The 16,352-nt window shown below is 44.6% G+C and overlaps 1 protein-coding gene across 8 annotated transcripts in view; it reads left to right on the forward strand.

The window, feature by feature from the left end:
* The window catches only part of LOC115168138 (ankyrin repeat and SAM domain-containing protein 1A), a 119,024-nt gene that overhangs the window by 48,288 nt on the left and 54,384 nt on the right, over positions 1–16,352 (forward strand). For all 8 annotated transcript variants that reach the window (XM_029723111.1, XM_029723109.1, XM_029723110.1 and 5 more), the window contains 8 exons: positions 6,036–6,332; positions 10,467–10,542; positions 10,695–10,796; positions 10,934–11,020; positions 11,185–11,354; positions 11,661–11,723; positions 12,494–12,623; positions 14,128–14,174. In XM_029723111.1, coding sequence (XP_029578971.1) covers positions 6,036–6,332; positions 10,467–10,542; positions 10,695–10,796; positions 10,934–11,020; positions 11,185–11,354; positions 11,661–11,723; positions 12,494–12,623; positions 14,128–14,174 — 972 coding nt within the window. The remainder of the gene's footprint in view (positions 1–6,035; positions 6,333–10,466; positions 10,543–10,694; positions 10,797–10,933; positions 11,021–11,184; positions 11,355–11,660; positions 11,724–12,493; positions 12,624–14,127; positions 14,175–16,352) is intronic.

Here is a 16,352-nt window from a genome sequence, read left to right on the forward strand (position 1 = left end):
TAAAATATAACACTTAGTCATCATTCCTTGCTTACTGTTGTTCTCTGGCTCCTATTTTAAAAACAATGTTTTCTATAGAAAAAGCCTTCTGTCTGATAGTGGTGGTATTTGCAAGGTACGTGCTGCTCATGTTGAAGTATTTCAATGCTGCATGTCTTACAGTCCTCGGTCTCCAATATAGGTCACCTGTCTAACAGAATGTACCTTCAGATGGTTGGCTTACTGCTGTAAATATGAACACAGACACAGTCACCGTCACGCAGCCAGCTTCCCGGCTTTACACTCTATAGAGAATGAGATGGCAGTGGCACCGACTTAAAGGCACACTAATATACACACTGCTCGCAGTAGACCTACAGTGTCCTGAAATTAATACCAGAGAACCTAAAAAGAGACCCGGGTGAAATTTCAGCAAGTTCAGTCAGGCTGTTTCACACCAGGTATGAGACCTAATATTGAATGTCAATGTGATGTATTTTTTTAAAGACGGCTGCCTTATCGGAGTGGCCAGCTTGTCTGAGGAGGGGAGGTCTTGCTTGCCGCGGACACGCTGCTCGCGTTCACACTGGCTTCAGCTCAGCCCTTGTGTACATCTGTCTATTGCCACACATCACATCACATCCGGCCCCTTTTCTCGCTCCTATCTCCCTCATCATTCCTTTCTCCACTGCCATACGGATATTAGATGCTTGAGACTGAGGAGGGTATCTGTCCATGTGATAGGCAGGTTGCTTTTCTGTTCATTCTTTTGGAAGCATTAACACATGTAGTATATGTTTGGTTTTGTGCTCTAGAATCAGCTGTTGCTTGGTATTCGGTATTTTGTTAGGATCCTCATTAGCTGTTGCAAAAGCAGCGGCTACTCTTCCTGGTGTCCTCCTTCCTTGAGACCAGTGGGGGAGGAGAGAGAGAGAGAGGTGCCGGAGAAAGCAGAGATGTGTATCTTGACTATCTTCATTTGAGATTATCTTGCCTCGTACATGTGTGTCTCTTTCTCTTGATGTGTGTCTCTCTTTCTCTTGATGTGTGTTTCTCTTTCTCTTGATGTGTGTCTCTTTCTCTTGATGTGTGTGTGTCATTTTCTGTTGATGTGTGTCTCTCTTTCTCTTGATGTGTGTCTCTTTCTCTTGATGTGTGTCTCTTTCTCTTGATGTGTGTCTCTTTCTCTTGATGTGTGTCTCTCTTTCTCTTGATGTGTGTCTCTCTTTCTCTTGATGTGTGTCTCTCTTTCTCTTGATGTGTGTTTCTCTTTCTCTTGATGTGTGTCTCTCTTTCTCTTGATGTGTGTGTATCTTTTTCTGTTGATGTGTGTCTCTCTTTCTCTTGATGTGTGTCTCTTTCTCTTGATGTGTGTCTCTTTCTCTTGATGTGTGTCTCTCTTTCTCTTGATGTGTGTCTCTCTTTCTCTTGATGTGTGTCTCTCTTTCTCTTGATGTGTGTCTCTCTTTCTCTTGATGTGTGTCTCTCTTTCTCTTGATGTGTGTCTCTCTTTCTCTTGATGTGTGTCTCTCTTTCTCTTGAAGTGTGTCTCTTTCTCTTGATGTGTGTCTCTTTCTCTTGATGTGTGTCTCTTTCTCTTGATGTGTGTCTCTCTTTCTCTTGATGTGTGTGTCTCTTTCTCTTGATGTGTGTGTGTGTCTCTTTCTCTTGATGTGTGTGTGTGTGTCTCTTTCTCTTGATGTGTGTGTGTGTCTCTCTTTCTCTTGATGTGTGTGTGTGTCTCTTTCTCTTGATGTGTGTGTGTGTCTCTTTCTCTTCATATGTGTGCGCTGAATGAGAAACAGAGATTTACAATTCTATGTGTGTACTGCGAGTAGTCGTGTGCAGCGATGTGGGCAACCCTGTGGCTGCAACAGCGCCTTGCCCCTCCATCCCCCGCCCCCTCGGGGGAGAGGGTGACGTAACCCCGCCTAGCCTTCGCGCTGCGCGAGCACGTCACTAACCAGAGGTCACGAGTCGCTCCGCGTCTCAGCCAGTAGCCCTACACACGTTACTTCTAGTGTGAGTGAGTATGACTGGCATCACAACAGGGCAGAGATTAGGACTGATCTCCACATGTTCCTGGTTAGTGTTCTGTTGAGCATTTCAAAGGGCACAGAAAAAGCACTTCAATCTGAGTCTACACTAGGACAAAGACACATTTGTTATGTACTGTACTTTTGTGGAATCTATGACTGTGTGTTCGTACTGGGTTCATATTGAATGTTCTCTCCAGGAATACTTACACACTAACACACACACTTGACTTACATAATGTACTTATCCTTGTCTTGATTGTAGCTGCCCATCAGTCAACTCTGCCCTTTGGATGACCGGGACGTGTGTGTGTGTGTGTGTGTGTGTGTGTGTGTGTGTGTGTGTGTGTGTGTGTGTGTGTGTGTGGCTTTCTCCCTTATGTTAGCATGAGAACGTCTGTTGGTTTGCCGTCTCACGTGAACCTCTGTGTGCAGTAGGCTAGTGTGGAGGGAAGGAGGCGGCTCAGGGTAGGTCTGATTCATGCTGCTCACCCTCCGCTCTGCTCTGCTCCGGCAGAGAGGCCAGCCATGGCTAATACGATCAGATGTTGTCAGACTCAAAGCCATGGAACGAACAGCACTGGCCACACCACTAGGATGGAGAGGAGCTGGGATTCTTTATGTGTCTTACAGCTAGACACTGATCATGTGTTCATGCCATGACAAATCTGTCTCCCCTCCTGCTGTAAGTCTTAAGAAAGTCTTGGTTTTTGCAGGTAGAATTCAATAGGCCATTATCAGTGGTTAGCCAGCACACATACAGTGTGGAGGTTGAAGCTGGTTTCTATTTGGATATTGTTATGGTTGATTTATCCAGCTTTTACAAGTATACCCAAGGCTATAAAACATGTTCCTCTGAAGTAGCCCGCATCTCACAGTAGGGAGTAAATCTCTTTAAAAAGCTTTGGATGACAAAACAGTTGACGTGTGTCACAGATGCGAGACGGCATGCTCCTTTGTGTGTGGTCGTGCCATGTCCCTGCAGCAGAAAGAGAGGGAGACCGAGAGAAACCAAGAACAAGAGATCCTTAATTTAGAGCAAAAACACATAGGGGAAGCAGGAAGAAACAAGTCATCAAATCCCAAACCGACAAAACCGCAGCAGAATTGAAGTCGCGGAGGCTTGTGGCTTTCCACAAACAGAGGCTTTTTATTTTCGAGTGTTTTCTTTTGCGCTGTGGTCTTTGTTTGTTTAGTGCAGTTCACACAAGGCCAGACTCAGCCACTCTTAGTCTGTCTTTCTCTCTCCAGGGCTCTCCGCATCTCTCCAGAAAAGCAGGTGGCGTTTTGTTTTCCCTCGGCTCTGATCATATTTTTTTAAACTTTCTCCTCCTCTCTCTCAGCTCAAGCTGTGACCGGTCTCTGTCGGGGAGGTACAAACTCACTCCACTCACTCACTCACGCACTCACGCACTCGCACACGCATCTGGAGCCTCTGCTTTGTGTCAAGTCAGAGAGGAGGGGCCAACACCTGTCCTGGGTGCCCTGTAATCTCCTCCAATCCCTGTCTCATGGCCCTGCATCGGTGACTCCATGGCTGGCAGAAAAGAGGCCCAGCTGGCACCTCCTCCCATAGGATGTGATCCAACCTGGCACACCGTGTGTGGGTATTCTCCTGCCAGCTGTCGGCTACCCCGCTGTGGCATGACTGACACTCTGGCACAGAGAAGCTAGGCTGGAGGGGTCTGGGGGTTTCTCTTACAACGGCATCAGTAATTCATTCATTACCTTTAGGCTTGCATTATGTTTATCATTAAACCTGTATGCAAAACCTGTGTGTTCGCTCTCAGACCTGTCGTCGACAGCATACTGCCTGTAAACCAGGGGTTCCCAAACTGTTTTGGCCCGCGACCCCATTTTGATATTATAAAAAAAAAAGTTAGCAATGTCAAAAATAAATCAACGGCCAATGTTTACTTTTTTAATTGGGGCTATTACAGTCTTAAAAATCTGCAGTACTTTTGACAGTATTTCAATCTGAAGGAAGTATGGTTTGAAATGACTGAAATTCATCAGAAAAGTATTGGGAAGTTAATAATCTATAATCTTCGGTTTAGAGAAGAACATCATTGATTGTTATTTTTCCCCATTCAGATTTAGTGCCTGGTCTTGTCTACTCTGTTCTAATGAGTCCTGCGCGGCTTGTGGGCATTTTAGAGGGAAACAGAAGACATGTTCCTGAGCTTCCGTAGCTTAAACGGTTCAAAGGATAGAGACACATTTGTAGGAAGAAAACACAAACCGCTCTGTTTTATTACATCCGCGTCTCGCGGTCGCTGATGTAACACCGGTTCTAAGAACCAAGCTTGATTTTAAAATGTTTTATATACAGTACCACTCAAAAGTTTGTACACACCTTATCATTAAAGGGGTTTTCTTTATTTTTACTATTTTCTACATTTTAGAATAATAGTGAAGATATTAAAGCTATGAAATAACACATATGGAATCGATGTAGTAAGCAAAAAAGTGTTAAATAAATCCAAATATATTTTAGATTCTTCAAGGTAGCCACCGTTTGCCTTGATGACAGCTTTGCACACTCTTGGCATTCTCTCAACCAGCTTCATGGGGCAGTCACCTGGAATGCTTTTCCAACAGTCTTGAAGGAGTTCCCACATTATGCTGAGCACTTGATGGCTGCTTTTCCTTCACTCTGGGGTCCAACTCATCCCAAACCATCTCAATTGAGTTGAGGTCGGGTGATTGTGGAGGCCAGGTCTATCATTGAGTTGGAAATGCATTGGATATTAAGACCATTATTCAGCTGATCTATCAGGCTCAATGTATTGTACGCCCCCTTCTGGCTGGTGGTGGTAGGACTTGAAAATAAAAGTGGAGATTTGAAAACAAGTCCACTCTACTGAATATGCTGCTGACATAGGCTAGATGACATTTGTAATGATGTTAACATGTTGTTACAAAATTCATAAATGGGTCTTATCCTATCTTGCGGTGTTATGAAATTCTCTCTAATATTTTCGATTTGATATAGAGATTATGTTTGGCTACGGCATATGCTGCAACTCACTCGGCATCGGCTTTATCTTGGAGTGTGGTTGCTTTTTGAGTGGAAAAGCCTGTTGTAATGTTGTCATAGTGAACATATTGGTTTGATCCTTTCTCTCTGCACTTGGAGATGATCTGTATTTAAAGATCTTTGCTCTGTCCGTTGCTCTGTCCAGTCCGTCTGCCTTCCTGTGTAGTCAGAAATGTGACATTTGACCATCCATCCGCTGTTCTGCTCTCAGGGACACTGACTGTATTGACATGAGTCTTATCCCTCTAGCACTGTAGCTCGCTGGGTCACCCTGGTAACGTATGCTTGCTGCCTCTGCATGTGAAGCGCTGCATGGATCACACTCACCACGCTTTGTGTCTGTCACCACAACACTCACCTCTCTCTCACGCTGGTGGTCACCCCCATCTCTGTCTGCATGAAGCAGTTACTTAAACAACCAAGCGACACATGACATATTGTCATCACAGAAGTGTCTTTCCTGAGTCTGGTGGCCTTTACTAAATGTCAACAGACTGTCCTTTCGTCACATTTATAGCAGGCCATGCCATATAAGAAGCATCTGTTAGCCAGCTCTACTCAACAGGGACAGTTACCAATCACGACTTCAGTACCCTCTCCCCAGCATTCTCCCAGCAACCCCTGCTCTCAGCCAGCCAGCGCTCCCCTTTAGCTTTGTCATCCTGGTTGGTGCTCCTGGAAAAACTGCTGATGCACAACCAATTTTTGAAATTGCACCTATTGTATTCTACTATTCTAACCCTCAACAGTAAGTTGAGACCCCGACTGAGTTCCTAAACGGGGGCAACCTTATTGGAAATTTATCCGTGGGCCTTCAAAAAAATGTGGGCCACCAGTTGCCCAACCCTGAACTGACCATGACTCACTTAATGCCCCCTTCCTTCTGTACTCCCAATACCCACCACACCTACTTCTATCTCAACCACCCCTATGTTGATGCTCACCCCTTGCCTTCAATTCCTGGTCGCCCCCCCCAACAGAACAACGACAATGAGACCCCCCTCCACTGTGCCGCCCAGTACGGCCACACCCAGGTGGTGCGTCTGCTGCTGGAGGAGCTGACCGACCCCACCATGAGGAACAACAAGTTTGAGACGCCACTGGACCTGGCCGCACTCTACGGCCGTCTGGAGGTGGTCAAGCTGCTGCTTACCGCCCACCCCAACCTGCTCTGCTGCAACACCAAGAAACACACGCCGCTGCACCTGGCCTCACGTAACGGACACCTGGCCGTGGTGGAGGTGCTGCTGGCAGCCGGCATGGACATCAACTACGAGGTGAGGACTGAGGAGAACACTGGGTCTGTTGTCTCCTGCTCAATGATTCTTTTCAGTGTGTTGGTGTGCGAGTGTAGAGTTGTGTGGATGTATAGAGACAGAATGTGTCCATAATAATATTTTGTATAAACACAATGTGGTATGTTGTGATTGACACAATCTTATGTTGGATTCAGGGTGGCTTCATCTGCTGTTTCAAGTATTTAAGCCTACATACAGTGCATTCGGAAAGTATTCAGACCCCTTGACTTTTTCCACATTTAGTTACACATTTAGTTACGTTACGTCTTATTCTAAAATGAATTAAATCATTAATCTACACACAATACCCCATAATGACAAAGCAAAAACAGGTTTTTAGAAAAGTTTGCAAATATATTACAAATTAAAAACTGAAATCACATTTACACAATTACTCAGACCCTTTACTCAGTACTTTGTTGAAGCACCTTTGGCAGCGATTACAGCCGAGTCTTCTTGGGTATGATGCCTGGCACACCTGTATTTGGTAAGTTTCTGCAGATCTTCTCAAGCTCTGTCAGGTTGGATGGGAAGCGTCGCTGCGCAGCTATTTTCATGTCTCTCCAGAGATGTTCGATGGGGTTCAAGTCCGGGCTCTGGCTGGGCCACTCGAGGACTTTTAGAGACATGTCCCGAAGCCACTACTGCATTGTCTTGGCTGTGTGCTTAGCAGGGTTGGGTAGGTTACTTTCTAAATGTAACCTGTTACAGTTACTAGTTACCTGTCCCAAATTATAATCAGTAACGTAACTTTTGGATTACCCAAACTCGGTAATGTTATCTGATCACATTCCATTACTTTTAGATTACTTTTCCCTTAAGAGGCATTCAAAGAAGACAACAATGTATGTTACCAATTGAACGACATCTATTGCAGGATAAATCAATGTTAAAGTTTACATAGCTGGCCATATGTGGATGTTAAATTTTACTTTACGGGTTGGTTATGTTGGCTTCTTCTAATCCATCGCTTTCTACTTCATATAATAATACGATTACATTATAATTATATAAATTATATAATTGCATTAAAAACCAAAGTCTCAGAATTTCAGTCTACAATAAATGTTATATCCCTTGATCTTCAAGAATAGGACTTGGAAGTATAGATTATCCAAATTGTTTTACCTGAGCATCACCCCAAGACTAAGGACTTATTAGCCAGCCCTCTGTTGTTTAGGATGTTGTTGTCATGGAGGACTGATTAGGCTCATTGATTAGAGTTGAAAAATAAATGCTGCGCTCATGGAATGGCATACTTTGAGCACTACTGAAAAGTACTATTTACATGTGAAAAATGAATGCCACATGCTGCATTTGCTATAGGCCAATTGTTTAACTTTTTGTTGGTGATGTCTTGATAATATGCAGCTGTTTAAAGGGCAAATCCACAGATGAAACAATAACAAAACAGCCTGCCTCTGTTTTGGTAAAAAGCTGAGGGATGGGCCTGGAGAAATGTAACCACTCTCAGATTAATAGACAAAGCTGTGGATGCAAGGACTGACCAGCCATGATATCAACATTATTGTTTTAACATGTTATGAGGCTATACAGTGTTTGTTTACATTTATAATGTTTACAAACATTGGAGGAAATCCAGCTTTTATTTTGGGTTCTCGTGGAGAATGATAGTTGAACTTAGCTCAATGAGGCATGTATAAGTTAAGAATCAATGGATATATGTATCCAAAAATGGATGTAGCAACTACAGATTGCCCCTTTATGTCTATCAAAGCGTGCGAGTTTGAATATGTCCATTAAGCCTATGGATTAAAAAAATGTATTAGCATGAATTAAATTGAGCAATAAAAGCCCCACTTCTATTGGATAGGCTGGGATCCGCACTGCGCAGCTGTTACAAGAGCGCGTTGTTCACTAGCTGTCCACTGGTTTCAAAAAGAATTCACATCAATGCGCTTTGTAGATATCAATAATAAGTGATATCCGTATCGCCGTAGACTAAACCACTTCTGTCATCCTTACCTCTAAGCGTTTATTTAAATTGGATAATCTTTGGATGCCGACAGCAGTCGCACCATTGAATGACATAGCTTGGACGGTTAGCCTACAAAAGCCTATTCCTGTTCTTTTCCCGCAATCCATCAAACACATTTGGTGTGTCATCATAGTGGTCTCCGAGTGTGGTCAGACTCGTTTGGGTGGAACAAACTTAAACTTGCTCCTTTTTTCAATGCTGATTTGAATGTCACTGAGAAAACAGAGAAGTGTCAAAGATTTTGTTTTTACAAACATCCTTTCTGAATTTAAAAGTAACCCTCAAAATAATATTTTTCAAAAGTATCTGTAATCTGATTACAATGTTTTTGCTGGTAACATAACAGATTACAGTTACCAGTTTTTAGTAATCCCTTACATGTAACGGATGACATGTAATCCATTAATCCACAAACCTGGTGCTTAGGGTCGTTGTCCTTTTGGAAGGTGAACGTTGGCCCCAGTCTGAGGTCCTGAGCGCTCTGGACCAGGTTTTCATCAAGGATCTCTCTGTACTTTGCTACGTTCATCTTTTCCTCGATCCTGACTAGTCTCCCAGTCCCTGCCGCTGAAAAACATCCCCACAGCATGATGCTGCCACCACCATGTTTCACCGTAGGGATGGTGCCAGGTTTCCTCCAGACGTGGCGCTTGGCATTCAGGCCAAAGAGTTCCATCTTGGTTTCATCAGACCAGAGAATCTTGTTTCTCATTGTCTGAGAGTCATTAGGTGCCTTTTGGCAAACTCCAACCCAGCTGTCATGTGCCTTTTTCTGAGGAGGCTTCTGTCTGGCCACTCTATCATAAAGGCCTGATTGGTGGAGTGCTGCAGAGATGGTTGTCCTTCTGGAAGGTTCTCCCATCTCCACAGAGGTACTCTGGAGCTCTGTCAGAGTGACCATCGGGTTCTTGGAACCTCCCTGACCAAGGCCTTTCTCCCCCTATTTCTCAGTTTTGCCGGGCGGCCAGCTCTAGGAAGAGTCTTGGTGGTTCCAAACTTATTCCATTTAAGAATGATGGAGGCCACTGTATTCTTGGGTGACCTTCAATGCTGCAGAAATGTTTTGGCACCCTTCCCCAGATCTGTGCCTCGACACAATCCTGTCTCGGAGCTTATGGACAATTCCTTCAACCTCATGGCTTGGTTTTTGCTCTGACATGCACTGTCAACTGTGGGACCTTATTTAGACAGGTGTGTGCTTTTCCAAATCTTGTCCAATCAATTGAATTTACCACAGGTGGACTCCAATAAAGTTGTATAAACATCTCAAGGATAATCAATGGAAACAGGATGCACCTGCTCTCCATTTCGAGTCTCATAGTAAAGGGTCTGAATACTTATTTAAATAAGGTATTTAAGTTTATTTTTATTTTTATACATTAACAAAAATAGTTAAAAACCTGTTTTCACTTTGTCATTTTGGGGTATTGTGATGAGGATTTTTATTTATTTAATGCATTTTAGAACAATGCAGAAACTATCAAAATGTGGAAAAAGTCAAAGGGTCTTGATACAACCCTATTGAACTGTTTATTTAGGCTAAAGAAATGATGGCTTTCGGCCCTCTCCCCTTTCTTATACCAAACTGTGCCATCCATCTGTCGTGTCCTACCTCCACTCCCCTCGTCTCTGCTATATAGCAGGTCTGGTCCAATGAGTCCTTCAGGCTCTGCTTCCTGCAGGTTTCCATTAGCATGGTGCTGCGAGCTGGAAAATGATCTGCTTTGATTTCTCAACCAAATAATTGTCCGTAGCAAAACACGCTGGGGTGGCATTCGGTGGGGTCTAAGTAAACTCGCCAAACTTCTATTTCACGCAGGTCAAACCTGTCCTGTGTGTTCAAGAAGTATCCTGCAGGCTTAGCTTTAAGCTGTATGTCCTAGCTGACCAAGATAAGAGGAGTGGAATCGAAGTCAAAGTGGTGCGGTGCGATAGACAGGTCTTCGCCTGTTCCTCTCAGCAGGGAGGGTTAGGGTTAGAGATCTGACCTCTGATGTGCTGTATGTTACTGGCGTGGAATCTACTTTGATGTCTTTACGTGTTTTGTTATTGCTCAACCTTGCACTGTTTCGATTCTGGTTTTATTGTGGTGTGTTTGTTGGGTCTCTCTGCAGACGGAGAAGGGCAGCGCCCTCCATGAAGCAGCTCTCTTCGGGAAGACTGACGTGGTGCAGAAACTTCTGAGTGCAGGTCAGACACTGATGCCTCCAAAACACAACACGTTTCTATAACTGCCGAATAATGCAGATATATGGCCTAACCCTCTGCTCATTTGTCACTCCTCTCCTAATCCCCTGCTCTGTCCTCTGTCTCTCGTCATGTCTCCGTTTGTCCTTCTCTAGGGGTTAATGTGAACATGGTGGACAGCAAGGGCCTGACAGCGCTGGACACTGTCAGAGAAATGCCCTCTCAGAAGAGCCGACAGATAGCAGCTCTAATCCTGGGTAAGAAGTACAGAGATCATTGGTTCCCTATGGGACTTAAAGAAAGGTTAACTTGACCACAAACTGATTTCAAAAAGTCTGTTTTTTCTCACTAATGATGTTATTTGAATTACCTTTTCTTCCGTATATCTCTGCAGGCCATATGTCAGGAAATCCCCCTGTTTTACACTTGCCTCCTCCCCCTGTCCCTCCACCTAATGAGAGCCCTAGCCTTCGGAAAAAAGGTAAGTCATAGCAATACAGAAAACCTTGAGTTGAGTGAGCAGTGACAGGATATGGTGTTTAACACGTAACCACCAGCCAATGCTGTGTACTGGTGTGAAGCTGTGCATGTCTACCTGTTTTTGTATTGTCCGTCAATATATTAAGATGCGTATGTGTGTTGTAGGTGAGCTGGGGGTGGTGAGTGAGCTGATCTCGGGGCTGGCCCCGGGGCCTGAGGAGGAGAGCCCGTATGAGGCGCTGTTCGAGGCCACTTCCTGTCACTCTCTGGACAGCCTGGCCAGTGGCAAGTCCTCCGACAGGGACTCTGGACGACCTGACAGTGAAGCCGGAAAGGTTGGTCTGGAACTGCCTTACACTACAGAAACACACAACGTGACAGATTTTGAGTAGATGGGGATCTAAATACTTTTCCTACACTAGAGGGCAATGGTTCTCTGCATGTAATTGTTGTTGAGTTGAGTGGACTGGATTTACAAATCTTCCTGTCAGAATTTTGACAGCATATTTCTTAAAGACAAAATCTGTTTGAATTCAAGGCACCAGTTCTCATCTTTTCAGCCAACCTTGTAGTTCAAGATAATGTGTCAATCTAATGTCTGAGCACAATCACTGATTTCATTCTCTGTTTGCCAATTACAGAAAGACCGGCTTGCTCACCAATCCCAACATGCCCCAGGCCATGAAGAGGAGCTTAACTCGGAGGTCAGTATCTATGGTCATAAGAGCTCCTCTTTGAAGGACTATGTTGCCATTTCTATTGGCCAGAGTTTTAATAGGCTTTATCCTGAATGTCACTGTTGGCATGTGGCGTTAGCAAATGTTAGTCAGCCGCTTAGAATGTCAATGGTGCTGCGGACGCCACCCCTTCCTGACGATTCTCTCCATGTCTGCTCAAATCACACAAACCCTTCATTAATATTAATCTGAGTGTGGCGTTGGTTAGAGGAAGGAAGAGAAGAGGGGGAGCGATGGGGTGAAGCAGAAAGGAACTGTACTGCTTATGGGAGAGAGGGAGCAGACTCGGTCTATTCAGTGGCTGACAAGGGGGTAAACATGGAATCATGGAAAGTACTGCCAGTGTTGGGATTATATGACGGTGTTAGTTTTAAATACCCTAGTGCCCTTAGTCACACCCTTTATTTAATGGTGTCCTCTTAAAAGCTAGGGTAGTGTTTACCCAGCCGTACAATAACCATATATGCACTCCACCCTCTGTGGTTTTGGGGTCATTTTGGATTTCTAAAAGGGATGAATTATTTTGAGCAGCCCCATATCCCAGAATTCTTGCTTCTTTAGTGTGCTATGCATGAGCTGACAACTGTTGCCAAGAGTCTCACAACAACCGTTAGAGGGCGCTGTGGAGGGATTTTTACATCACTGTAGGAGTCACCAGCATCACAGCCTGAGAAAAGTATTGATTAGCCTTATACTAATGATGCTGTGTTGTTGACCTGCCTTCCCTCTCCCTACAGGCCCTGTACACTACCAGCAGCATCGATGAGAGAGGGGAGGAGATGGAGGATCACAAGTATGAACTGCTGCTCTCCGCCCAGACCGAAGTCCCCCAGTCCACACAGGACCCCCCATCACAGAAATGTACAGGTAACAACACACTGACCGTGGGACAGGGAGTGTAGAAAACGGTTTGGATATTCCAATTCCCTTCATGTTTCCTGACCAATGGCAGTTTATGTGGGAGTAAACATTGCTCCCTCAGCCTGGAGAATAAGAAACACTTGCTAACCTTTCCCCTCTCCCGCACCCCAACCACTCACACCCTCCCTGGTGCGTTGAAAAGTGTGACCCCTCATTCTTAACAGGATTACACCAGGGCTGAAAAGGAGCAGGGGTCAGTTTCCAAACCCCTCCTCTTTTGCTCTGTCTGGTAGTAACCCTGTCCCCTAACACAGCTATGGTTTAACCTCATCACCAGTAGGACAGAGCCTGGAATATGCTGCTTACGTATGATATCCTACTCAAAATCAAGTCAAATCACGTACATAGTTTACAGCATGTATAAATGGAGTAGTGAAATGCAGCGTGCTAGCTCCCTCTACATTTGTAGTCGCCAGGATGGTCCATGCTGTATCGGGTGACTCATTCCTTAACTTTTGAATGACACCGCATTTCATTGGATTAAAGGGGATTTAATTAACAGCTAATCTGTTGATATAGATGTTTTAACAGTCCCCCATGGTTTCTGTTGTGTCACATTCATAATAAATGAATAGGATGTCATTTAACATTGTCATAGGAATAAATGTGGCGGGTCTAATTGCTGATGTAATCGCGTTCCCTTTTATGTGGATGAAAGACTGTTGGAGAAGGATGACATCCAATCCTTAACTTGCAGTCCTCCGTAATGTTGTTAAGACGTTAAATAGGGGGCTTCCCGAGTGGTGCAGCAGTCTAAGGCACTTTCTCGCAGTGCTAGAGGCGTCACTACAGACCCGGGTTTGATCCCGGGCTGTATCACAACCGGCCGTGATCGGGAGTCCCATAGGGCGGCGAACAATTAGCCCAGCGTCGTCCAGGTAAGGGGAGGGTTTGGCCGGGGGGATTTACTTGGCTCATCGTGCTCTAGCGACTCCTTGTGGCGGGCCAGGCGCCTGCAGGCTGACCCCGGTTGTCAGGTGAACAGTGTTTACTCCGAAACATTAGTGCGGCTGGCTTCCAGGTTAAGCTGACGGGTGTTAAGAAGCGCGGTTTGTTGGGTCATGTTTCGTGACACATGTGACTCGACCTTGGCCTCCCGAGCCCGTTGGGGAGTTGCAGCGATGAGACAAGATCGAAATTGGGGAGGAAAAAATACAACAACAAAAAAATATGTTAAATGGGTTGGTTGGAGTAAGGTTTGTTATTGATGGCTGCTTCATCGGCAGCTATTCTCTCGGTTTTAAAATGACTGAGGTTCGTCTGACCATGGTCACCAACACTACCCATACTTCCATATGCATAAAACATCATCTTTAGGAAAGGGAAGTACAATATTCACTTTTATCACCCCCGAAATCTTGAAATGAATTAAATAGAAATGAAATGATATGATATTAATTGACTGCCTTACTCATGACCTAACTAACTGCTGTCTGTCCTGTCTCCCCAGATGAGAACGCTACCTCCCAACAGTCTTCCAACAGTCTTCTACCTCAGGTATGACCTGCTGTGCCTCTCCTCCTTCTCTCATGCTTCCATCTATTTCCCATGCAATCTGTCATCTGAGTCACTGTAGAGAGCGAGATTCCAACAGCAAGCTTGCCTGTGCTCAGAGTATGGAACACTGATGATCAACAAGTTATTTACAGCCAGCTAGCTACATATGTTTCCCTCAGTCACACACTACTTTCCTCTCAGTGGCACAGAGCACGACATTGACCCAGAGCACGACATTGACCCAGAGCACGACATTGACAAACGGCTACAGAAAAGGTCCCTTGGCTCCTCCACATGCTTTGACATGTTTCTCTAAACATTTATTTTCCCTGTATGGTGCTGCTCCATGGGAGGTGTCAATCTCTCCACATACATGTACTTCATCAGGCAATATGGCTCCCTGACCGAGGTCCTCTGTCAATCTCTCTGTTTAGTGACTCTGTAGCCGACCCTGGCCACCGAGACTCCTGGAGATTTACAGCCTCACCCTCGCTCCTCTACGCTCTCCATCTCTTTTCATTTCTCCTTTCCTGAGATGTAACTCGGGGTCCCTATGAAGCTGTCCTTTCTATTTATTATCCTATCATATCTATTTATACTGCCTTTTCATTTTTATTATCCAGTTAGCTGCCACAAGGTTTTATTTGCGTTGCCCTCCCCTCCTATAAACTCTAATCACGTCTGTTTTATTCCCGTTTGGAGCGACTGTCCGTTTGCTGCCTAATTATAAAAAACAAGTCTCAGTGGCTGGCTGGCTGGCGTCCTTTTGTGTTCTAATCAACAGCCAGCCATCTGAGGCTATCATCCATATTAGGTATGATGATGCACGGCAACTGTCGCTGGCGGCGGCAATGGAAGCAATCACTGGTGTGGGGTGAATTAGAGCTGTGGTAATAGTCTGATTTGCTGCTGTTAGTATTTTATTAGGATCCCCATTAGCTAGTGCTAAAGCAGCTATTCCTGTAGTCCAGACAAAACATAAAACATGACATAATAATGTACATTAATAGAACAGCTCAAAGACAGAACCACATACAGTCATGTGAACAAGTAAGTACACCCTTTGGGAAGTGGTCTTTTTTTCCCCCTCGTTTTTGGACACATGGATGTTTGAGCTAAATTCTAACCACATTCATTGATAAAGGAAACCCAATTTAACAAAGCACACACAAAAACATTTACTTTGAAAAACAAAAATGCAATTTCCTTATGCAGAACAAAATAGTACACACCTACCTTTACCATCACCTAAAATGGCAAAGATTAGGATAAGGTGCACCAAAACAGGTGCAAATTATTAGGAAATCATTATAGTACCTTGGGGGGGTCCAGCCTTCCATAAAGATTAGAAACTTGGTCTGTTTTGGTCTTAACCTTATGGGTGTGTGGTAAGACATCATGCAAAGATCAAAAGACCTCAGAGGCCCTCAGAAGAAAGATTATTGATGCCCGTGAGTCTGGGAGGGATTAAAAATCCATTTCCAAGCAATTTGAAGTACGTCATTCCACTGTCCGACAGATCATCTACAAATGGAGAAAATTCCAGACCACTGGCAATCTACCTAGGACAGGTCGTCCCACCAAATTCAGCCCAAGAGCTGCCTGAAAGATGCTCATAGAAGTGTCTGAACCCCAGGGTAACATCAAGGGATCTACAGGCCTCTCTTGCCACAATCAATATCGAAGTGCATGAGTCAACTGTCAGAAATAGTCTGCACAAACTTGGCCTACATGGGAGGTCAGGAAGGAAGAAGCCTCTGCTCTCAAAAAAGAATATCAAGACAAGACTGATGTTTGCCAGACAACACCTGGGTAAAGACCAAACTACTGGAACAATGTGCTCTGGACAGATGCGTCAAGGTGGAGTCGTTTGGCCGCAATGCCAGACACCATCTTTGTTGAAGACAAACACTGCCTTTGAACAGAAGAACCTCATACCGACCGTAAAGCATGGAGGCGGTGGCTTTATGTTTTGGAGCTGCTTTGCTTCCTGATGTCCTGGCCAACTTACCATCATTTAGTCAACCATGAATTCCATATTGTACCAGAGAATTCTTGAGGAGAATGTGAGGCCATCTGTTAAAAAGCTGAACCGTACATGGATCTTGCCACATGACAATGATCCAAAACACATAAGCAAAGCTACAACAGAATGGCTCAAAAAGATGAAATGGAGGG

This window comes from Salmo trutta, chromosome 30 (assembly GCF_901001165.1).
Source record: "Salmo trutta chromosome 30, fSalTru1.1, whole genome shotgun sequence".
In the NCBI taxonomy this organism is placed as follows: Eukaryota; Metazoa; Chordata; class Actinopteri; order Salmoniformes; family Salmonidae; genus Salmo; species Salmo trutta.